Below are 22159 nucleotides of genomic sequence, written 5' to 3' on the forward strand. Positions count from 1 at the left end.
GAGAAAGGTCGTGTGGTGATTGCAGGGTCAGTAAACAATGATTTCGAGCTTTGGAAAATTAACGACCGACCGTCGGATGGGATGGGCCCACGGGCCGAGAGAGCGGGCGTGGGTGGCCCATTAGCCGTGGGCGGGTCGGGGCGTTACAAGTGGTATCAGAGCTGGTTAGCCGTCTCAGTTCTGACCTGAGAGGCGTCTTGAGACCTGTCGTGGGGCGCAACGAGGACGTTGCGTTCTTTGAGAGGGGGTGAATTGTAACATCCCGAGTTGTGATATGTGAAAAGGCTTAAAAGAATTGATTTGGCTACCTATATCACCAAAGTTGACTTACCTTTTCCGGAGCACATCCTGAAAGAACTCCAGAGTTAAGCGTGCTTAAGCTGGAGTAGTGGAAGGATGGGTGACCTATCGGGAAGTGATTCGCGATACCGTGTAAGTGAGGCCAAAGCACGGAGAAAGGTCGGGTGGTGATTGCAGGGTCAGTAAACAATGATTTCGAGCTTTGGAAAATTAACGACCGACCGTCGGATGGGATGGAGCCTACGGGCCGAGAGAGCGGGCGTGGGTGGCCCATTAGCCGTGGACGGGTCGGGGCGTTACAGAAACACTAAACCCTGAGAAAAGAAAACTTGTAGAAAACAAGTATACAAGAACCATTGAAGCCTAATCAGTTTCTACCTGAAAAGAAAAGATGGTTAATAAAGATGGTTAAATTTGATCAAAAAAGATAAATAAAGATCATTTATAGGACTGAAGGAATATCAATAAATATGATATCAAGGCCACTGACTCTAAAATCATAACCAATTATACAAGCACAGCTGCGATAGTTCAGTGATAGTGGAAATGACTCGAGATCTACAAAACATGCTTCCTGCGAAGAAGAATAATAACCAAAAACTTTATATATTAGTGATAGAATGCAGAGAGCGCAGAACTGGCAGAGAGACTAGTTATCAGATTCTTTTAAGAAAATCTCAAAATCAAACACCAATTAAAAAATACAAAGAGAAAAACTATGATAAACCTAAAAAGTGTTTGTCTCAAAATGTTTCAGTAAAAAGATAAATACATTTTTATATCCCTAAGATTAACTAATTTATACTTTTAGAGTTAAGGAGTGAAATTTTGATAGTTAGAATTAATATTTTTAAAAAATATATTAAAAAATTAAAAATAGTTTCAAAAAACATTTTTAAATTTTAAAAAATAAAATTAAAAAAATAAAGAACAAATTTCGAAAATATTTTTCTTAATAAAAAAGTTTGAATTTGAAAAACATATAATTCTACTTTATGTATTTATTTATATTTATATATTTAGGATACAAAAATATTTTGACTCTTTAGTGAAAGGGTTACTTTTATGACAAAAACAAAAAGTTCAAAAAATCTATTTTAGAGAATCGTCCAAAAATAATTTTTTTTTTTTGAAATTTAATTTTGAACTTGTATTCCATTGATTTGGTTCAACCAACTGGCAAATGCACTTTGATTTTATATAAATTTAAATAAAGTTAAAATTACATTTTATAAAAATAAAATTTTAATTTATAGTACATAATATCTTGTTATTATTTATTTAAAATATGTTGCTTATCAGTTAGTTTTAATATTTAAAAATATAAGTTCTTATAATATAATATTTCTTTAACATACACATAAATAATAATTTAAAAATATTTTATTTTAGATATTATTAATTTGTATTTTAATTCCATCGGTTTGAATCATGAATTTTATATGCATTTTCATTTTTGCTTAATTTACTTATTTTCATTTTAATTTTTAATTTTTTTCAATACATGACCAGCTGACTTTCCCAAACCGAAGATTCTGGTTTCCCAATCATATTCTTAATGAATATTATTTGATGTATTAGAATAATGTGTACGGTTTTTAATAAATTAAAAAATGATTCTACTTAATGTAGCGATATATAAATATATAGATATAGAAAATAAAATTCTGATCAGAAGATACAAAACCTATTTTTAAAAAACTATTTCACTTTAGTAAAAAGTATAATATAATCTTGTATATGTATTATTCTTATTTGCCTACTGAGTTACAAACACATGAAAATTATAATAAACAGGATATATATATATACCTTCAATATTCAACATTCTTGGAATGAAATACTAACTCTAGATTACTTGTACCAGTGATATTCATTTGTCATGGAAAACTAAATAAGCATTGCATGTCACAAGTGTTATTTCCTTTGTAATCAGATGAACCACAAATAAGAAGTGATATTAACTAATGCAAACGTGAGATTGATTATAAAGTAACGATGTCAACAAATACCACATCATCCATATCCAGAGACAACTATTACATCATTCATCTTCATCATATCAAAAGAACCCTAACACATAATCCTCAACATATCAAGAGAACTAACTAAGCATATCAAGTAACCACTACTTACATATTACTTGGCAGTTTCATTCTCCTTTTTCCTCTTGAGAGCCTCATAAACCTCAGAGTAAATCCCACCGAGTACACCTAGTGAAGAGAGAAAAGCAGAAAGAAATAGATAATAGCATCAGCAAATAGTAAATGATTTGTGATTAGTTATTTAATTGGTTTTTTACTGTGTATAATATTTTTAAAGTATTTTAGACAATTTTTTTAATTTTCTTTTTTTACAAAACGATTTTTGGGCGATTTCATATATTAGTTATAAAACTTGGTCTGAATCTAGAAGAAACTGAATTGAATCCGACCCAAAAATTAGTAAAACCTTAATATAACTTATGAATATAGAACCAAAAACCCAAAAATTTAAATCAGTTGAATCAAATTCAAATGGAACCAAATCTGAATTGAACAACGAATGATCATGCATGCCTACAAAAGTATTGGATTGAATCAGGTATATACCAATTGAATTGAATCCAAAAACTCTAATTTCACGGATAAATGTTATTTGGAGGTTGATTTCTGGTAAATTCTAGAGTAGTTTTTAGTTTTTGTTTTTCCAAAATCTAGTTTTCAGCTCATTTTGATTCAAATAGAATAGATTCTCTATTTTTATAAGTAGAGAATATTCTCTATTTTTAGGAAAACCAGATTTTCAATTCTTTAATCATTTTGTGCATAAAAACCAAAATCCACATTTTTTATGGTTCTTCTTAAACTATGATTGTTTTCATCTTTTTGATACATTATTTTTTTTATATATAAAAGAATCACATCTATACTGAAAATATGCATGGACAAATTGTTTCTTTAGGTAAATCAAATCCATGATGTAATAATCAAATTATTTTATATTATCTTAATAATAATAACATTTTGTATTTTATTGTTTTTTAAAAAAATTATTAATATATTATTATATTTTGAAAAGAATAAACACCAAAATCTACAGTCACATTTTTGAGAAGCTAAAATCTACATTAAAATAAAAAAAATCAAAAAATAGTTAAAAATTAAATTTTAAAATCTAAACAACTAAAATTCAAAAATATGCAAACAATCATCACCTTTAGAAAAACAAGTAAATATTATACATCAGAATAATTCTTTCGAATATTCGTATTATGTCTTATTATGGGCTTTGTTAAAATCAGCCCCCCACAACCACAAATAAAAGAAGCCGAAAAATCCTCCGCCGCACAAATTAACTACTTGGTCAACATTCGCCCAATAAGATAGGACCACGTGTTCTCTCCTCTTCATTTAAATCATCCTCTCGTCTTCTTCGCTCCCATTGTTGTGTCGTCTGTCTCCTCCCTCAACCATCCTCTCTGGTAATCAAATCCTCTCTCTCCTTGACTTATTAGAACTTTGATGTCGTGTCTGGATCACAAATTAAAGAAAAAAGCTTGTGTATTGTTTCTACGACACAACATCTAGTAACGCTCATGTCCTAATACGTTCTCTTAATCTCGATCTGATTACATTAGATCTGATTTTTATCGAAATTGAATTCTTTTTTTTTCCTTGTTTGTAAAGTTAAGTGATCGTTGAATCTGATACACAGTTGTGTTCATGTAATAATTGCAGAGCATATTAAAACCTTAAATGGCATTTGCGCACTACTGCAGCATCGAATGTTTCCTTAAAACCGGGAAACAACTAGAGGAGCTTCTTCTTCAACTCGTTATTGGATTGCCTATTGCCACTATTCTCCAGATCCGCTGTCGTTTTAGTCAGTTCTCTCCACATTAACCTCTCCACTAGTCTAGTTGAAACTGGTGAGAAGCTTTCTTAGTGATTGTAAAAACAATGGTCTCCTCCTCTCAGTCTCACCTTCCTGTCTCCAACAAAACCCACAAGCAGCAGTATTTCTCCCTCAGCCCTTCTTCGGCTTCAGTCTTGAAAGATGATGTTGAACTTGATTTCTCTGATGTTTTTGGCCCTCTCCCTGAAGAGGCCGGGGACGTTGCCTTCGACGAGCCTGCTGTTATCCACACTCGTTCCCACTCTTTGGTTGGCCCGTCTTCGGTTGGGAGTCATTCTTTCAAGCTCAGCAAGCTCACCTTACGAGAGACTAAGGACTCTGTTGACTCTGGTAGTGACGACACTGACAGCGATGGACCTCAAGAGGAAGATCTGGTGGTGAAGGTCTCTGGTGTGGTTGGACTTGATGATTTCGAGGTTATGAAAGTTGTAGGGAAAGGTGCGTTTGGGAAAGTCTACCAGGTGAGGAAGAAGGAGACGTCCGAGATATTCGCCATGAAGGTCATGAGAAAAGATAAGATCATGGAGAAGAACCATGCCGAGTACATGAAAGCTGAGCGTGACATCCTAACCAAGATTGATCATCCCTTCATTGTTCAACTTAAATACTCTTTTCAGGTTACTAATCATCAAATCTGCAACCTAATAGTTTTACTTCATCAATGATTAACACACCGAGCTTATGTACATATCCTTGTTTGTATGCAGACTAAGTACATGCTCTATCTTGTGCTCGACTTTATAAACGGAGGGCATCTATTCTTCCAGCTCTATCACCAAGGACTGTTCTGGTTTGGTTTCATTCCTATTTTCAGTTAGTTTTGGAGTTTCACTAAAGCTATGCAAGGCTTGACTAGTTCTATGTTTTGTTTTGTTTTTTTCACAGGGAGGAATTGGCCCGTGTCTACACTGCAGAGATCATCTCTGCAGTTTCTCATCTCCATGAGAAAGGCATAATGCATAGAGATCTCAAACCTGAGAACATTCTCATGGACGTTGATGGCCACGTGATGCTAACTGATTTCGGTTTGGCTAAGGAGTTTGAAGAGAACACGAGATCAAACTCAATGTGTGGGACTACTGAGTATATGGCACCTGAAATCATTAGAGGAAAAGGGCATGATAAAGCTGCTGACTGGTGGAGCGTTGGGATACTTCTCTATGAGATGCTCACAGGAAAGGTTAGACAAAAAAGCCCTAATGTAGTCTTTTGTCTTTTTTTTGTTATCATAACTTATATTTGTTGCGTTTATGCAGCCACCGTTTATAGGGAGCCGAGGAAAGATAGAGCAGAAAATTGTAAAGGACAAGATCAAGCTTCCAAAGTTTCTGTCAAGTGAAGCTCATTCCTTGCTGAAAGGGGTAAGTAAGACATGAAACTCTCTTGGGTACTAAGAAGAGTTATGAGGTCATTACATCTTTAGACCAAATCTGATTCTGACCTTTTGTAATGAATGTACATAGCTGCTGCAAAAAGAGCCAGAGAGGAGACTTGGAAGTGGACCAAGCGGAGCAGGGGAGATAAAAGAGCACAAATGGTTCAAAGGAATGAACTGGAAGAAGCTGGAGGCGAGAGAAGTGAAGCCAAGTTTCAAGCCGGAGATCTCGGGAAGACAGTGCATAGCGAATTTTGACAAGTGCTGGACTGAGATGTCTGTGTTGGATTCACCAGCAAGCAGTCCGAGCTCGGATCCTAAGGTCAATCCTTTTACCAACTTCACTTATGTGAGGCCTCCTCCATCATTCCTTCAGCAGTCCACATCGAACCTGTAGAAGAACAACTATATTGAAGAGAGAGAGATGACTACCTATCCAAGAGAGAACCTAATGATTCCTTTTTATATATCAAAAACCTATTATTTTAAGAAATGAGCTGCTTGATCCATATTTAAGTAAAAACTTTGTAGCATAATGTTTGATATGGCCATAAATCATTGAATAATTGTTGAATAACGACTTAGTCATGTGGTTTAGTGTTTAATGCTTATTGTCCACAATGTGTTGGTGATATGATGTATATACTTCGAAATATATTAAGGGATTTATGATCAGCATTCAGCACTTCAATTCTGCTTGAAAAACATGTGATATTTTTAACAAAAGAATTTGTTTTTCTACAAAATACATCCCCTTCTAAGTTGAGTTTATGGAAAAAGACAAATAATTGATGTGAATAAATAATTAAATATTCAAAAAAACATCCGCCGCGTAAAGCAACTTGTTAAAATGCTCCCAATAAAAGACGAACACGTGTCGTAACCCATTGATCCACGATGCTTCTCAAGTTTGTTTCTGTAATAACAAAAAAGGAAATAACAAAGGAGCCATTTGAAACCTTCTCCTTTTTAGAAGGTTTGAGCATAACCTCCTCATTATTCCTCTTTGAATTCTCGGTTCCTCTTCAAATCCTCCTTCCTCAGGCATCTTTTCTATCTGATAATCTTCTCTCTTGTACTTTTCTTCCCGCGGAGTTTAGATTCATTTTTAGTTTCTGGATATTCAAGTTCATTTGTTGTTTCTACGACACGCAACCATTAAGGTTCAGGTCATATGTTTTTTTTCTTCTCTCTGAATCTAGATTTGTTTGAAACTTGCATGTGTTATTCCAGCACCTGTTTCCCTAACTTGTGACTCTATCTGAATCATATTGATTTTCGTTGTTGTTTGAACTTGTTTTTCTTCCAGAATTTCCTTTTATCACGTCTCCTTGTGATTAGATTAGATTAGGGCTCTATTTAAAAAAAAATATATATATATTATTTAGGGTGAGAGGATCCTGTAAAGATATGAATATTCCGTCGGTGTCAAGTTTACTTAATCTTATATTTTTGGCAAAACAAAAAGGAATATTTCCATTTGTTATTAAGTTTTGTCAAATCTTATCTGTATTTTGTCTATAAACTTGTATAAAAATATCATCAACCGCAGAGCTTAGACCACTTTTATGGCAATTGGACACTTGTGCAGCACTACACACTGTTTCCTTCAAACAAAGAAGACCTTCTCCTCTTCGATATTGGTCTGTTTTTATTCTCACTCTCGTTGACTCCATTGACACGAGAGCCTAACCAAATCTGGTGAAAATCTTTTTCTCTGTGGATTAGAAAAATATGGTTTGCTCTGAGTGTCATGTTGCCTGCAAGAACGTGAAGCCGTTACAGAAACACATGTGTTTGACAATCACCCTTCCAGATGCTTCTGTCTTGAAAGATAATGACTTCTCTGATGTCTTTGGTCCACTCCCCGAAGAGTCCACTGATGTTCTTTTCGACGAGCCTGCTGTTCTCCACACTCGATCCCACTCTTTCGTTGGCCCTTCTTCCCTCTGTAGTCCTTCTTTCAATCTCACCTCGCTTGACTTGGACAGTGAGAAAGCTCCACAAGGAGGAGATGTGGCAGATGTTTTAGGTGAAGTAGGCATTGAAGATTTCGAGGTTTTGAAGGTAGTGGGGCGAGGTGCGTTTGGGAAAGTCTACCAGGTGAGGAAGAAAGACACCTCCGAGATATTCGCCATGAAGGTCATGAGAAAAGACAAGATCATGGAGAAGAACCATGCTGAATACATGAAAGCTGAGCGTGACATCCTAACCAAGATTGATCATCCCTTCATTGTTCAACTTAAATACTCTTTCCAGGTTACTAATCATCAACTCTGCAACCTAATAGTTTTATTTCATCAATGATTTAACACACGGAGCTTATGACATACCCTTGTTTTGTATGCAGACCAAGTACAGGCTCTACCTTGTGCTAGACTTTATAAACGGAGGCCATCTCTTCTTCCAGCTCTATCACCAGGGGCTTTTCAGGTTTGGTTTCATTGCTATTTTTTTTTTTTTTTTGGAGTTTCACCATAATTATTCAAGGCTTGACTAGTTTTTTATAATCTCTTTTACAGAGAGGACTTGGCTCGTGTCTACACTGCAGAGATCGTCTCTGCGGTTTCTCATCTCCATGAGAAAGGCATAATGCACAGAGATCTCAAACCTGAGAACATACTGATGGACACCGATGGCCATGTGATGCTGACAGATTTTGGTTTGGCTAAGGAGTTTGAAGAGAACACAAGATCAAACTCCATGTGTGGGACTACTGAGTATATGGCACCTGAGATCGTTAGAGGGAAAGGACATGATAAGGCTGCTGACTGGTGGAGCGTTGGGATACTTCTCTATGAGATGCTCACTGGAAAGGTAAGACAAATGCTTAATGTAATCTTGGTCTTTGTTTAGCTCATAACTAATATGTATTGTGTATAATGACATTTACTTTTGTGTTCTTCAGCCACCGTTTATGGGGAGCAGAGGAAAGATACAACAGAAAATAGTCAACGACAGGATTAAACTTCCACAGTTTCTGTCTACTGAAGCTCATGCTTTGTTGAAAGGGGTAAGTGACATCATCTATTATATTTATCTTCATGTACTATGAAGAAGCATTGTATCTGACTTAATCTGATTCTGATTTTTTTATAGCTTCTACAAAAAGACCCAGAGAGAAGACTTGGAAATGGACTAAGCGGAGCAAGGGAGATAAAAGAGCATAAATGGTTTAAGGGAATAAACTGGAAGAAGCTGGAGGCAAGAGAAGTGAAGCCAAGTTTCAAGCCGGAGGTATCTGGAAGACAATGCATAGCGAATTTTGACAAGTGTTGGACTGATATGTCTGTGTTGGACTCACCAGCAAACAGTCCAAGGTCGGATCCAAAGGCCAACCCTTTTACTAACTTCGCATACGTCAGGCCGCCTCGTTCAATCCTCAGCCAAGCCACATAGACTTTTGCAGAGGAACCTAATTGCTATTAGATGATAAATATACATAATCTAATGTTGTGTGTTTCTAAGCTTCTTCCTCTTGTCATGGTTGTGGACATGGGGTAGCTTCTTTCTCAACATGTATATTCATGTTAACCTTTTAACGAAAATGAAAGTTTTATATCTAATGATCAAGTGTATGAAACATGAAATTAATATTGATCTGCGTTTGACTAAAGAAACCTATTTAATTATTTGATTTGATGATCTTATTAGAAGCATTTATTCATAAATTTGGGAGTCTATGCATATGTAAAAACTTTCAAAAAAAAAATTTGGAGGTCAAATCAAATGTTTGATACTGTGTCGCTATAAGAGTGAAGAAATTGTTTTAATAGAGCAAATTATTATAATATTGAACCAGAGGAACTAACATTGACATTTCACCCTTGTAAACCAAAAAACTACAAACGTTGAAAACGTATAAAATATGATGAGACCTTTGCTTGCGGACCAAACTTTGTAGATTGAGATGGATTCAATATATATTGCGTATTGAGAACGAAAAAAAGATAAACTGAGCTAACATAAATGTTTTTAATGACTTTATAACTTTGGCAATTTACGTCAATTGATCAGAAGAAGAAAAGAGTTGTTGATACTTGCCACACAAGGAACAGATGAAAAGGGTGCGTTCATTACAGAGACCTTTATTATTCTTTTTCAGATTGTCAGCGACCAGGAAATATATATTTTTGGATCAAACAATAATCGACGTTCCTTTTTATTTATAGCCAAGTTAAATCCATAGTTAAGTTAGATCAAGCTCAGGCCAGACTTTTACTAGTCTTCGACTCTTTCTAGATTCCATCTCTCTGACTTTCTTAGGACTAGGAGGACGAATGTGCGTGTGTCTTACATCAACTCAGATGTACTAAAGAATTCAGATTCTAAGTACGCTTTTACAGAAGATTTGTCTAATAAATCATGTAGCTTCCCAACCTCTTAGCACTGCGTGGACTTCTTGCTATTTTCTCAATTCTTAGAAACAGTTTAGAATGAAACAAAATACTTTTTCCAAATTTTAGCTTATTTACACGTTTGTCGCAATTGCAGTCTCAAACAACAATCAAATGAGCAGAGGTAATATCGAGAGAAAACCGTAAAATAGGTGAATGATGATAATGAGATCAGCAGACAAGATTAAGAGAGATCAAGCATATAAAGTTGCTCGATTATGATGATCACACAATAATAGCGTTTTACTAAATAAACCCAACAAATGCAGTTTTTATTTTAATGATTGGACCACCACTTTTAGGTCTTCATCAATCACCACATGGCGTACTTCTGTGTCCAGCTTCGTGCAGTTGACTCGTACTTGGTCTTATCCGTCTTGTACATATGGGCAATCTCTGGCACAAGAGGATCATCTGGGTTCGGGTCTGTCAGCAATGAGCAAATCGACAGCAATACCTAAAATCCACAGGATCATCATCATCACTCAGTATTGACAAACATAAACAGTCTTCTTTTTGTGTTAAGAGAAGGTTTATCAAACCTTGGATACGGTAAGAGCAGGACTCCACTGTTCTTTCAGGATATCAAGGCAAATGCTTCCGTTGCTGTTGATGTTGGGATGGTACACCCTCGTCTTAAAAGACACCTGCAGAAATCAGATACACACATTCATAAGATTCTAACAAACCTGATGCCAATAAACTTAAATATGATTTAGTTACTGAAATAAAAAGAAGCAAACCTTAGGTGGCTTGAAAGGGTAATCCGGAGGGAAGTGAATGGAGACCAAAAAGACTCCTCCAGCATAAGGACTGTCAGGAGGTCCCATGATAGTTGCTTGCCAATGGAACATGTCCTCAGCCACAGGACCTTACATCAATTAAAAAAAACGTTACAAATAAGACTCAAATCTCTTCATCAAACTTAGACCTCACAAACCACATCAACAGAAACATAATTAACAGCATGCATGCCCTACAACAATAGAGATAACGATACTAATAAAACTTAAATTCTCTTCATGGACTCAGACCTCTCAACCCCAATCAATAGAGACATATTATTAGCAGGAGCTACAAACGTTAGGGAATCTTTGAAGATGATTTTTTTTTTCTATAATCAACAGAACCAAACAGAAAAGGTTAACCAAACAAACCGGTTTCAATCAAAGTATTGATCTTTATCGGTGCCCTAACAAAGCTAATTACTTCAAAAGTAGTGAACGCAAGGAAAAAAAAGCTTCAGTCTTTGGTACGAATCAGTCGAGGGGAGACAGAGTACCTGCGCTACAGTTAGAAGGAGGATCCTTCTGTAAATCCTTGAGCTCTTTCAAAATCCTCTTCGAAGCCATGTCTCAGAGACACAAAGACCTACACAAGGGGCAACCTTAAAGCAACCCAAATTTGTATTAACACAACGAACGACAGATTACAGAGGAGGAAAAGGCGAGAAGATACCGACACAAACAAGCGATGAGAAAACCCTAGAGATCAACCAAAAGAAGAAGTGGATCTGAGAAACCGATGAGCTTTCCTTTCTTTTATATAATGGCGTGGGAAAGAGAGAAACGAAAAAGATCCTCGCAGCTCTCCCTACTTCCTTTTTTCTTTATAGTAGTCAGAGAGAATGTTCAAGACGGCACTCGAACCTTCTGATTCCGCCAGCAGCTCCTCGTGCGTGACACCTATTTATAATCACGTGTTTGCCAATGCGTTTACCGGTTTTTCTCTTTCCCTTATTATTTAATTCAGGCCTGGCTCTAAGGCCCATGCCGAAGAGTTTAGTGGGCTCAAGCAAAGCCTAAAGGCCTAATTAGGTTAAGTATTGCCTCACTGAACACCAATTTTTTTTTTGTTTACAATGTTTCTTTGTCATGTAATCAAAAATGCATTAATTTTCTTGGATGGATAACTTACAAACACCTTTCATATAGCACCTCAAGTTTATGTTCTAGATGAAAAGCTAATTAAAGAAGCCCATCTTCTACCAGATTGGTTCATACCCAAGAAATATTCCCAACTTCAAGACTTGGTGATACCAAAAAAAAGGAAACTGACAATTTTTATTAACCACACACAACCAATGTAAGAACTACAACAATTCAAGGACAGAGTTTCAGTTACATTAGTGAGACAGCGAACTACTAAAAGCTTTACTCTTCCCAAGAAGAAGAAGTAAAAAGTAAAAAGTAAAATAAATAATATTTTTTGAGAAATAAAGAAAAAAATAACCAATCTAAACCGGGCTATCAGAGCTTCTAATCATCTCTGGTGAAGAGGCTCTGTTGCGAGAACCTGCAGAAGGCCTAATCTCTTCCATCATGCTAACAACTTCCTCCATGGAAGGCCTAGAATCCGGATGCTTGGACACACAAGCCATCGCTATCTGCAACGTCTGCACCATCTCTTCCTCAACACTATCCTGCTGCTTGATCAGCTCAACGTCAAACACCTCTCCAGTCCACTCCTCTCTCACCACCGACTGCACCCACTTAGGCAAATCCACCGCTTCCTCATGATTCCCACCCGTCTTCTTCCCCGCTGCTTTCCCCGTCAGCATCTCCAGCAACAGCACGCCAAAGCTGTACACGTCGGATTTCTGAGTGTGTTTCCTGGTTTCCACGGCCTCAGGTGCTCTGTACCCTAAGCTTCTCGACGGGAGCAACGCGTGATGGCTCATCAACGGAGCTATACCGTAGTCCGAGACGCATGCATCGAGGTCTCGCGTCAACAGAACGTTCGGTGACTTGATGTTCCCGTGGAGGAGGAGGAGTTTACCACCCGTAGACGCAGAGTGTATATGAGAGATCCCTCTCGCAGCTCCCAAACAGATCCTCAGCCTCGTTTCCCAGTCCAACGCCTCTTTACCGTGAAGAAGCGTGGAGAAGCTCCCTCCTCTGTAGTAATCATACACGAGCAGCTTCTCGTCTTTCGAGAAGTAATAAGCACGTAGAGGAGCCACGTTCGCGTGTGGGCCCATCCTCCCCACAGCTTCCATCTGCTGCTCGAACTCCCTCTTCCCAACCGCTACTTCCTTCAGCCGTTTCACCACCACCCTCGTTCCTTCCTCCAAGATGGCTTTGTAAGTCGTCCCGTAGCTTCCTTTCCCTAGAACTTCGGCAGAGGCTCTCAGCAAGTCCTCGAGATCGAAGCTGTACGAGCTTCCTTCGAAGAACACCAGCTTGTTCTTCTCCGCTTCCTGCACTCCGCTCCCAAACTCCTCCTCCGCCTTGTTGTTGTCGTCTCTCCTCCTCCCTGGTTTAGCTTTCGGCGCGTCTTCGTCGTCGTTCCCGCCATCTCTTTTCTTGGCGCAGCAGAGAGTTACGACGGCGAGGAGGAGGAACAGCAGAACCGAACCTCCAACCGCAATGCCGACGATAGCTGGAGTAGAGAGAACTGGTGTGATGGTGGTGGTGTTGTCAGGGCATGGAGTTAAAGGACCGCCGCATAAGAGGGTGTTACCTCGAAAGGAGGATGCTGGGAAGGACTTGATAGAAGAAGGAACAGAGCCGTTGAGGTTATTGAAGCTGAGGTTTAAGTATTTAAGGTTAGGAGGGAGGTCAGGGATTGGTCCGGTTAGAGAGTTGTTCTGTAAGCTGAGATCAGTGAGCTGAGTTAGGTTCGTTAGACTCGCGGGGATGGTGCCAGAGAGCGAGTTGTTGGAGAGATCAAGGTTGACGAGGCGGTGAGAGAGTATATTGTGAGGGATGGGACCAGAGAAGTTGTTGTCATGAAAGTAGAGTGATCTGATGAAAGGAAGAGAGAGGATGGCGGATGGGATGTTTCCTTGGAGGTTGTTGGAACGGAGGCTAATGATCCTGAGGGCGTCGAGTTTTTCGAAGGTCTTGTCGGGTAATGGTCCGTATAGTCCAGAACCGGGTAAGCGGAGCGCGGTTACACGACGGGCGTTGTTTTTGGAGCAGGTGACGCCGGTCCATGATGTGCAGATGGGGTTTGTGGTGTTCCAGTTGAGTTTGCGGGAGTGTGGAACGAGAGATGCGAACTCGAGAAGTGCTTGTTTGTCTGAGTCTATGTCTGACGATGAGCAACGAGGGACAAGAGGCGAGGCCAAAAGGAAAATGAAGGCCGCAACAATCATCATAAATGCTATTTGGTGGTTCACTCACTCACTCACATCAAAGTCTTTCTCATTCACCTGCAACTGCAAGTGAACAAAACACACGTTAAGCTTCTGATTTAGAACCACATAACAGTTAACACCGACACTTTGACATGTATTCAGGACTAAAGGTTAAACACAATTGTAAAAGGAAAAAAAACTAAAAACTAAAAAAAGTAGTTGTAAAGTTAAGACACAAAAGAGTAATCAAACTTCCACCGTAAATTAAAAGCAAATGACTTTAGGGAGAGTGGTGTCAAGAACAGTAGTGGGAATGATGATGATACAATCCAATGCGAACATTAATTGATTATCAATTAAAAAAAAACATAGATTATGAAAGCTTTATGCACATATTCTCTCAGTCAACGGTTGAAGAGTTATCTAGCAGCTTGGTTATCCCCAATCTTTAAGAAGAAAAAAAACAAATTAATCAAGAAAGTTGCTAAAGTTAGAGACAATTAGTAAGATAATGTGTACCCATTCAATTATTTTACACAGATCTGCAATCTACAGATGAACATTGTAAAAACTAGGGTCTTACGTTTCTCCAGCTACCAGAACAGAGAATGCGAAATTGAAAACAAAGGAATAATTTTTAGTGATAAGAATTAACAATCAGAGCTAAACCAGAAAAAATAGCAAAACGAGAGAGAGTGAAAGACCTTTGAAGTGGGTTCAGAGGAGAATCCTGAGAGGCATTGGAAGCTGATCGTTGAAGAAGAGTGAGAGAGTGGAACAAATGCGGACAAGGGGAAAGGATACAAAGTGGAGAAATCACTTTTAACAACGGTAATTCTTGAAGAAGAAGTTTGAGCTAAAGGCGAAAGCGGAAAAGAGTTGGAGAATCTGGAATCGCCATTGGAACAGATTCAGTGACCACTAAGTGATGATGAACAGTCAAAAGAGAGAAATGCAAATTTTTGCTAAAAGCTTTGGGGGTTGGTTTCTGTTGAAGGGAGGAAGCTTCGGCGTGACGGCAACGGAGAAACGTAAATCTCGATGTTCAGTTTCAGACTCCAACTCTCTCTCTCTTTCTCTCTCTCTTGTCTGCACTTCTTTGCTCTTTGGCTTACTGCCTTTGACTCTCTTCCTTCCTTGGAGAATTTTATATTTTTTTAATTGGTTGCCTGAAATTATTTTGTCATTTTGTTAATTTCTCTTTGTTTTATTCATTTTCCTTAAATTTTCGTATTTATTGAATGGGTCAATTGATGTAAATATGGCGGCTTTATGAGTTTTTAGAATATTTCTAATAGCTTATGTATAAATTAAAGGAACATTCCTTTTTAATAATGAGAGATAATATTTCAAGATCAAAGACTATATTTGGTGAGGAAAACAACAAAGAGTGGGAGAAATGTTGCAGATTACGCTTATTTCATCTTTGATATTTATAAAAATTTAATTTGGGTGAGATGGAACTTTCTTTCTAAAAGAAAAATGGACCCACCTGAAGAGAGGGAGGAAGTTTGGTATGTGACATAAATGAGGATATGATAGTGAGGTAACACTGTAAACAACATAATGAAATCTCTTAAATATGAAAATGACATTAATGAAAGTCAATTTTAAAGAAAATAAATAAACTCCACTGTTGTTAGTTGCGCTTCGCTGTTGCCCATTACTATTAACTTAGCTATGTCTTTCTATTCACCTTGTGTGAACATTTCTATCCTCTTTCAATTTTAATTGCATCCTTCAGGAATCAGATCCTTACGTTACCTTATCATCTCTTCAAGTACTTATATAACTCCAAAGTTACAAACCTAACTCAAGAACCAAGAATTAGTGACCAAAGAACCAAAAACCATTAGAATTTAGAGCCTTATATCTTATCATTTGTCACTAAACAAGCAAATCAGATTCTTTAGAAAAAAATCGTTTACTAGTGGTGCGTGTGTGTGTGTGGGCAAAGGGCTCAGGAATCAGCTCGAATCCTCCATTGTCAAAATTGTCCATGATCCAAGGACCTGTCTTTAATGCTATGCAACCAGTTTGTGTTCTTGACGTCTTCTTTCAACAGCAATGAGCCGTACCTTGAGCTCTCATACATACAAGTCCATCTCCCTCAACTTACCCAACAGTCTTCTTCCCTCCTTTGCTTCATTCCCGTTGTTCTCTGTTGCTTAGTGCTTATAGAATCCGAATGGTTATTCCGGCCTGAACGGATTGGCTGGATCATGGACGAGGGTTGTCTGATGCTCTGAGGAAATAACGGTGTGGTTGATAGTGCGCAACCGTTACTCTTCCCGTTTCTTATATATGTCCTATACGCACGATCACGATGCAAAGATATTACCACAATGAAAAGGAATAAATATTCTTCATAGCCATAGTTTACATTGTAATGCGATATCGTTACATATTTATAGCATGTTCAGCTTTAGTGTCGACGACATTGTCACATCTCGTCATTTCTAATAAATATTAGTATACAAGATGAATTTCCTATATTTTCTAGTAGTTCACGATTTTTTTGGTGATAATATAGGAAAAAAGTATCTCTGGAACTAGAAACCGATTTTCAACCATCTTGTATTACTGGGAAATGATTTGTTGGTTGTAGTTAGTTGATAAGTATATTAAGATTCGGATATTCGGATATGTTGAGTTACTAGAAGTTAGCTATAAACGACTTTCCTAATCACGATTAGCATTTTCCTAATAAGAAGCTTCGAACCTTACAAACTGCATGTTAATTTCATCCTTGTTTACAGATTTAACTAATTAACCGACTATTTCCGAAGATTAACAAAACTCCAGGGCCTTATTTACAATTATATAATAATAAAATAAGATTTTATCGAAAAAGTGTTATAAATCGGAAGACTTTCTGTCTGTTATGATTTGACTTAAATGACTCCTAAGCGTTAGGGTTCGGTTCCTTCTTCCTTTTGTCAAACGTTTCTCAATCATCCCCACCATTGACTACATCTCTAAATCCTTCTTCATTGGCCTGCTCATCCCCAAACGAATCTAACATTCTCCGAGCTTCCATTTCCTCTTGTGCCGGTAAGCTCTACCGATAACATTTTATATACTTAACATTAATCTGGGTTCGTCGTAGAATATGTTTGATTGGTTAGAAATGGTTCTACAATTGGGTTCTAGAATTGTAATTAGAACGATTCTATACGAACAATTGGTGATAAAGATCATTGCTTTTGTTGCTCTGCTTTTCTGGATTTTTTTTTAATCTGAAAATTGTTTTAATGTGTTTATATTGGTTCAGTCATTTTTCACCAAAAAAAATACGATATTTTAATCATTTTAGTGCGATATGGAACACAATCATGTTACGGTTCTGTCTGTTCCTATTGATGAGTTTTGAGTTCTGTTTTTTTTTTTTTTTTTGTAATCTCTATCAGACAAAGACATCATGCTCATTGAATTTGTTTTTTTCCCATTTACAGTTTGCTGAGTTTGATACTTTTTTCCTCGGTGATGTGTTAAACAAGAAACAGTCACCTCTTCTTGATGCAGTTTTGAATTCCACAACGCATTTTGGAGTTTTATTTTGGTTTAGGTCAGCATCAGAACGATGCATCCAGGCTGCAAAAAGCTTCTGCTGCTTCTTTTCTTATTTTCCTCTGTATACATTGCCAACACTGAGACCTCTCATAAAGCAAGAGCTTCTCCTGATGGGGACTTGGGGAGAAACGTTATAATAGACGGAAGCGGTTTAGAGAAAACTTTACATGACATTGGAATGGGTGAGAAGAGAGGCAGCAAAGTCTCAGTCTCAGTCTCTACAGTTGTGTTGTTCACCTTGGCGATGGCTGCTGCCACCGGGTTAGGCGCGGTGCCCTTCTTCTTCGTCGAGCTCGATCCTCAATGGGCGGGAATATGCAACGGCATGGCTGCCGGTGTGATGCTGGCCGCTAGCTTTGATCTTGTAAAAGAAGGGCAAGAGCATGGTGGTTCTGGTAACTGGGTTGTTACTGGGATTCTAGCCGGTGGGTTGTTCATCTGGCTCTGCAAACAGTTTCTCGAACAATACGGTGAGGTTAGCATGCTGGATATCAAAGGAGCAGACGCAGCGAAAGTGGTTCTCGTCATAGGGATCATGACGCTTCATTCATTCGGGGAAGGGTCAGGCGTTGGTGTATCCTTTGCTGGCTCGAAGGGATTTAGCCAAGGGCTTCTGATCACTTTGGCGATAGCCGTTCATAACATTCCAGAAGGTTTAGCTGTTAGCATGGTGCTGACGTCAAGGGGTGTATCTCCACAGAACGCCATGCTCTGGAGTATCATCACATCTTTGCCTCAGCCTCTTGTTGCTGTGCCTGCTTTTTTATGTGCTGATGCGTTTAGCAAGTTCTTGCCCTTTTGTACTGGGTTTGCTGCTGGGTGTATGGTTTGGATGGTTATTGCTGAAGTGCTTCCTGATGCATTCAAGGTGAATTGCATTGTGTTCATGTCTGAAAACGTTGTTGCAGAGTATACTTTAATTTAATATCTCTCTTCTTTGTAACCGCAACAGGAAGCGTCTCCGTCGCAAGTAGCGTCTGCAGCGACGATATCAGTAGCGTCCATGGAAGCTTTCAGCACTCTTTTCGAGAGTTTCACTCATGATTACAAGTAATAGTTATAAGCTTCCGCATTTGATTGGTTCTTAATCTAACTAAGGCTTTATTTTCTTTAATCTGCAGCTCAGAGGATGCTTCTGGCTTCTTTGTTTCACTCCTCTTTGGTCTAGGCCCATTGCTTGGGGGAGTGTTTCTGGTTGCATCGGCACTCACCTTCCGTCTACAGCACGCTCTCCTCATGGGAGTAGCCTCAGGGATTGCCTTTGTCCTCGGTCTCTGGCGTCCGCTTCAACTTCTCATATCTGCAAAAATGGGATTCATCCCTCTGGTTACTCTACTCGCGGTCGGAGCGGGGCTGAGCCATTTCACGAGCTCAGCCATCACTTCTCGGAAGAAGTCTCGAGCTGGCAGTTTAATCACCTCAGCAACCAATTTTCCAACGAGTATGATAACGCTCCAGTCACTATTAGCGTGTGGAGCGGTTGGTTTCCACGCATTAGCGGAAGGGCTTGCTCTCGGAGTCGCTGCTCCAAAGGCTTATGGTCTAGGGAGACACATGGTGCTCCCAGTTTCCTTACACGGGCTGCCAAGAGGGACAGCGGTTGCAAGCTGCGTTTTCGGTGCTACGGACAGCTGGCACGCAGCTCTTGCGGCTGCAGCTTTGGTTGGGTTCGTGGGACCTGTGTCAGCCATAGGATCGATACTAGCCGGGATAGATTACAGTGGGCTTGACCACGTGATGATGGTGGCGTGCGGTGGATTGCTGCCTAGCTACTGGCAGGTGGTGAAGAGAGCGGTGAAGTTGGAGAGGAAGAAAGGGAGTGTGGGGATGGTGCTGGGAGTGGCGTGTGCGGTTGTGTGTCTGACTTTTACTAGACTGGTGTGCTTGCACACGCCTTACTGCAATTCTGCACCTGAGGCTGTTAGATGAGTGATTCATGAAAGCTAGATAGAGCCATCTCTTGTGGATTCTCTTCTTCTTCTTTTTCTTTTATGTTGTAAGATATATGTTTTCTTTGTGAATAAACCACATTAAGAGAAACTCATTAGTTTTAGCATTCGCAGGATGAACCATTAACTTTTATTTTTGTGCAAGTAAACCGTTGAATCTATAGATACTAGGAGCGGAGCGCGGGGATATTGAAAATATGTTACTGAATATAATAGCTATAATAGCATGATGTAACATGATGTAATTGAGATCGTGAGATGAACATAGAAACATTAAAAACTAAGTTTCTCTCTACATTGAGCAAGCTTGGAAGATGATAATCTAAAAGAGCACAATCATTGGGGCTTCAGTCTACCTCTTCATTGTCCAAGATCAAACAGTCCTTTATCTTCTCACTGAAAAAGTTCTGGAAACCAACAACGTTAAAATAGTGTTTAACCAAGGTCTCAAGAGCCCAAGATATGTGACATGTAAACAAAATAATGTCTAGTGCTATTATTAGCAAGCAACCTATTTAGGTGCTCACCTCAGATATGTTTGACTGTCAACCTTTTGATGATGCTTCACTTGGGAGATCAGATGTGGTAGTAAGGAGCCGAAATGCTCAAGGGATGATCGATCTTGTGGAAGTATTTGGAACCGGTAACTTGAACAGCAAGCAGCATAAAGGGCTTAGACTCATGGCATTCTTCTAATGAGTCTGATCCATTTAGTGGGTTGTTACAGATAGGACATAATGCATTTGTAGTCATGGAACCGTCATATTTGAGATTGAGTTTCTTTAGACGTCTCTGAATGGCCATTGGAACACAAGAGTCGTCAGTTTCAGGAATTTTATTGAAGTAAAATGGAGTAAGCTTTGCAGCTGTCCTTACAATTTTGCACTCCCGTGATGGATTCTCTTCCTGCGCAAACATATAACTAAGTATGTTCATAACAACCAGATAAATGATGGGCTAAAAGAAATCAAGAAGTTGATTTTCCACCTAAAACAGAGCAACGAATGAAGACACCAAGTCATTGATCCCGGATTGAGGATGACAAGCCAACTCAACCGTCTTTAGATTGTCATGTCCACAGTGTGTTAGACTCATTCAACGGTTGATAAGAAAATTCCAAGACTGGTAAAAAAATAGTTAAAATACGACCCCATCCAAATGGCAGAGCCTAGTTATTTCCTGCCAAACACAATCTCAAAGTGGCTGCACAAGAGGAACCTTCCACCTCGCATCAACATGCTGAATATCTGCTGATATGAATAACCTCGTCCCAGTCCCAAGAGAAATGCAAGTCAAATCACAACTTCGATGTCTATGTGAAATGTCCAAACAAAGATACATATAAACGATGGATACTAAAATATTAACAAAATACAATTTTACATGAGAATCTCACTCAACATACAATCTAGCAGAGAAGAGACATTCAGATCAGGACAAAGTAAGCAGAACACACCTTGACAGTGGCTGCAAGACCATGGGAAGCGAGTCTTGACGTGCATGATCCTACCACTAATCTGTTGTACTCATTCTCAGGGGCAAGCTAAAAATAATCATCAACAAAATTAGATTAAAAAAAAACCAAGGCATCAGGTAAAAGGCAGATAGGAATGAATGAACTTTTTTTAATTCCCAATAGACACAAAAGTCAAACAAACCTTTTGCAAAGACAACATCTTCAGATGCAGCAAAAGGTCTTCTTTTCCAATCTCATCACTAACGCTTACTTGGTTGTGTACCATCCGTAATCAGACTTGCAGTCTTGGTGAACACCTTGAAATCAAACTTCTCATTGCCTTCTTTGCAGACTTGCAGTGAGATGAAAGACAATCTGAAACATATAGCAACAAAAAAAGTGAAAGTAAATATTTTTTTTATTTTTGTACAATATCTTCTCATCAAGGAGAAGTAAAGTGACTCCTATGAATGTACCACGCTTCTTGATGTTTTTAGAGTCCAAAAATGGAGAAGCCAAGCAGCAATGAACTACGACATCTACCGAGGCGGAGAGCTCTGAAGGCTGATTTCCCAACAACAACATCTGAAGAAGACATTGTAGAAGAATCATTGTATGCTTGATAAAGGAGATTAAGAGACACTGGTTTAGAAGGTTCATCCAACTCTCAATCCTCTGCAATTTATAGCATTTTGGGTTAAATGAAAATATCATTTACCAGAGAGATCAAGAGAAATACGTTGAACAATAGAGGAGTCTAAGAGTTTAGAGAGAAGAATTCAATGTTTTTGGAGTGAATAGCGGAAACGTGGATTGAAGAGACGAAGAACGACAATGGAACCCTAATGACTAAACCGAGCCGGGTAACGAAATCAAAACGGAAGAGAAAACAATGATCAAACCAAACCGAATGTGGATCCCACAATCATTAAAAAAACGCTGACGTGGACACTCTCAAAAGAGAGAAAAGTGCCCCATTATATATATGATTATGAGCAACACTCTATTTGTCAACTAAGGACATGTTCGTTTCATCATCCCCTGACAAAATTCATCTGGATGGAGATGAGAATTTTGTTTGTTTATGTATTAAAAGTAAAAATCATCTAGATGACTAATTTGGATAAGTTT

General features: G+C 38.5%; 5 protein-coding genes and 1 pseudogene across 11 annotated transcripts; 3 read left to right on the forward strand and 3 right to left on the reverse strand.

The window, feature by feature from the left end:
• Window positions 1-3622: 3622 nt before the first annotated feature.
• Window positions 3623-6152, forward strand: LOC108812639 (serine/threonine-protein kinase AtPK1/AtPK6). Its single transcript, XM_018584958.2, has 6 exons — window positions 3623-3763; window positions 4020-4814; window positions 4905-4987; window positions 5083-5377; window positions 5454-5558; window positions 5661-6152. The coding sequence occupies exons 2-6, from the start codon at window positions 4242-4244 to the stop codon at window positions 5967-5969; spliced, it is 1365 nt and encodes a 454-aa protein (XP_018440460.2). The 5' UTR covers window positions 3623-3763; window positions 4020-4241; the 3' UTR covers window positions 5970-6152.
• A 366-nt stretch (window positions 6153-6518) lies between these two features.
• LOC108812638 (serine/threonine-protein kinase AtPK1/AtPK6-like) lies at window positions 6519-9209 on the forward strand. 2 transcript variants are annotated; one of them, XM_018584955.2, is made up of 7 exons: window positions 6519-6741; window positions 7125-7215; window positions 7301-7831; window positions 7923-8005; window positions 8095-8389; window positions 8481-8585; window positions 8672-9209. In XM_018584955.2, exons 2-7 carry the CDS (start codon window positions 7141-7143, stop codon window positions 8969-8971), a joined length of 1389 nt encoding a protein of 462 aa, XP_018440457.1. In that variant the 5' UTR covers window positions 6519-6741; window positions 7125-7140; the 3' UTR covers window positions 8972-9209. The 2 variants fall into 2 exon arrangements, with proteins under 2 accessions (XP_018440457.1, XP_056845946.1); XM_056989966.1 differs by having other exon boundaries at window positions 6519-7215.
• Window positions 9210-10099: 890 nt separating this feature from the next.
• On the reverse strand, window positions 10100-11627 carry LOC108812636 (ubiquitin-conjugating enzyme E2 11). Of its 4 annotated transcripts, none has more exons than XM_018584954.2 (5): window positions 11432-11627; window positions 11252-11340; window positions 10713-10840; window positions 10512-10616; window positions 10100-10426 (listed from the first exon to the last, which is right to left on the reverse strand). In XM_018584954.2, the coding sequence occupies exons 2-5, from the start codon at window positions 11319-11321 to the stop codon at window positions 10283-10285; spliced, it is 447 nt and encodes a 148-aa protein (XP_018440456.1). In that variant the 5' UTR covers window positions 11322-11340; window positions 11432-11627; the 3' UTR covers window positions 10100-10282. The 4 variants fall into 4 exon arrangements, with proteins under 4 accessions (XP_018440456.1, XP_018440454.1, XP_018440455.1 ...); XM_018584952.2 differs by having other exon boundaries at window positions 11252-11356; window positions 11432-11615; XM_018584953.2 differs by having other exon boundaries at window positions 11252-11356; window positions 11428-11615.
• Window positions 11628-12005: 378 nt separating this feature from the next.
• Window positions 12006-15177, reverse strand: LOC108813739 (probable inactive receptor kinase At3g08680). The gene is made up of 2 exons (XM_018586386.2): window positions 14755-15177; window positions 12006-14131 (listed from the first exon to the last, which is right to left on the reverse strand). Exon 2 carries the CDS (start codon window positions 14069-14071, stop codon window positions 12206-12208), a length of 1866 nt encoding a protein of 621 aa, XP_018441888.1. The 5' UTR covers window positions 14072-14131; window positions 14755-15177; the 3' UTR covers window positions 12006-12205.
• A 1750-nt stretch (window positions 15178-16927) lies between these two features.
• On the forward strand, window positions 16928-19679 carry LOC108806571 (putative zinc transporter At3g08650). Of its 3 annotated transcripts, none has more exons than XM_018578717.2 (4): window positions 16928-17104; window positions 17506-18491; window positions 18576-18673; window positions 18745-19679. In XM_018578717.2, the coding sequence occupies exons 2-4, from the start codon at window positions 17634-17636 to the stop codon at window positions 19550-19552; spliced, it is 1764 nt and encodes a 587-aa protein (XP_018434219.1). In that variant the 5' UTR covers window positions 16928-17104; window positions 17506-17633; the 3' UTR covers window positions 19553-19679. The 3 variants fall into 3 exon arrangements, with proteins under 3 accessions (XP_018434219.1, XP_018434220.1, XP_018434221.1); XM_018578718.2 differs by having other exon boundaries at window positions 17557-18491; XM_018578719.2 differs by having other exon boundaries at window positions 17576-18491.
• Window positions 19680-19865: 186 nt separating this feature from the next.
• On the reverse strand, window positions 19866-21395 carry LOC108807540 (cytoplasmic tRNA 2-thiolation protein 2-like; annotated as a pseudogene).
• Between the last annotated feature and the right edge of the window lie 764 nt (window positions 21396-22159).

Source organism: Raphanus sativus, chromosome 6 (assembly GCF_000801105.2).
Source record: "Raphanus sativus cultivar WK10039 chromosome 6, ASM80110v3, whole genome shotgun sequence".
In the NCBI taxonomy this organism is placed as follows: Eukaryota; Viridiplantae; Streptophyta; class Magnoliopsida; order Brassicales; family Brassicaceae; genus Raphanus; species Raphanus sativus.

What these genes read in the sequence shown, in the direction of transcription:
- LOC108813739 (XM_018586386.2), bottom strand. Translation starts at nt 14,071, where the DNA reads ATGATGATTGTTGCGGCCTTCATTTTCCTTTTGGCCTCGCCTCTTGTC.
- LOC108812639 (XM_018584958.2), top strand. Translation starts at nt 4,242, where the DNA reads ATGGTCTCCTCCTCTCAGTCTCACCTTCCTGTCTCCAACAAAACCCAC. An exon ending in TATCACCAAGGACTGTTCTG is followed by an intron (nt 4,988 to 5,082) that starts GTTTGGTTTCAT and finishes TTTTTTTCACAG; the next exon opens with GGAGGAATTGGCCCGTGTCT. An exon ending in CTCATTCCTTGCTGAAAGGG is followed by an intron (nt 5,559 to 5,660) that starts GTAAGTAAGACA and finishes GAATGTACATAG; the next exon opens with CTGCTGCAAAAAGAGCCAGA.
- LOC108812638 (XM_056989966.1), top strand. Translation starts at nt 7,141, where the DNA reads ATGGCAATTGGACACTTGTGCAGCACTACACACTGTTTCCTTCAAACA. An exon ending in CCTTCTCCTCTTCGATATTG is followed by an intron (nt 7,216 to 7,300) that starts GTCTGTTTTTAT and finishes TCTGTGGATTAG; the next exon opens with AAAAATATGGTTTGCTCTGA. An exon ending in AACTTAAATACTCTTTCCAG is followed by an intron (nt 7,832 to 7,922) that starts GTTACTAATCAT and finishes TTTTGTATGCAG; the next exon opens with ACCAAGTACAGGCTCTACCT.
- LOC108806571 (XM_018578717.2), top strand. Translation starts at nt 17,634, where the DNA reads ATGCATCCAGGCTGCAAAAAGCTTCTGCTGCTTCTTTTCTTATTTTCC. An exon ending in TGCTTCCTGATGCATTCAAG is followed by an intron (nt 18,492 to 18,575) that starts GTGAATTGCATT and finishes TAACCGCAACAG; the next exon opens with GAAGCGTCTCCGTCGCAAGT. An exon ending in AGTTTCACTCATGATTACAA is followed by an intron (nt 18,674 to 18,744) that starts GTAATAGTTATA and finishes TTTAATCTGCAG; the next exon opens with CTCAGAGGATGCTTCTGGCT.
- LOC108812636 (XM_018584954.2), bottom strand. Translation starts at nt 11,321, where the DNA reads ATGGCTTCGAAGAGGATTTTGAAAGAGCTCAAGGATTTACAGAAGGAT. An exon ending in TCCTTCTAACTGTAGCGCAG is followed by an intron (nt 10,841 to 11,251) that starts GTACTCTGTCTC and finishes AATTGATGTAAG; the next exon opens with GTCCTGTGGCTGAGGACATG. An exon ending in CTGCTCTTACCGTATCCAAG is followed by an intron (nt 10,427 to 10,511) that starts GTTTGATAAACC and finishes TGTGGATTTTAG; the next exon opens with GTATTGCTGTCGATTTGCTC.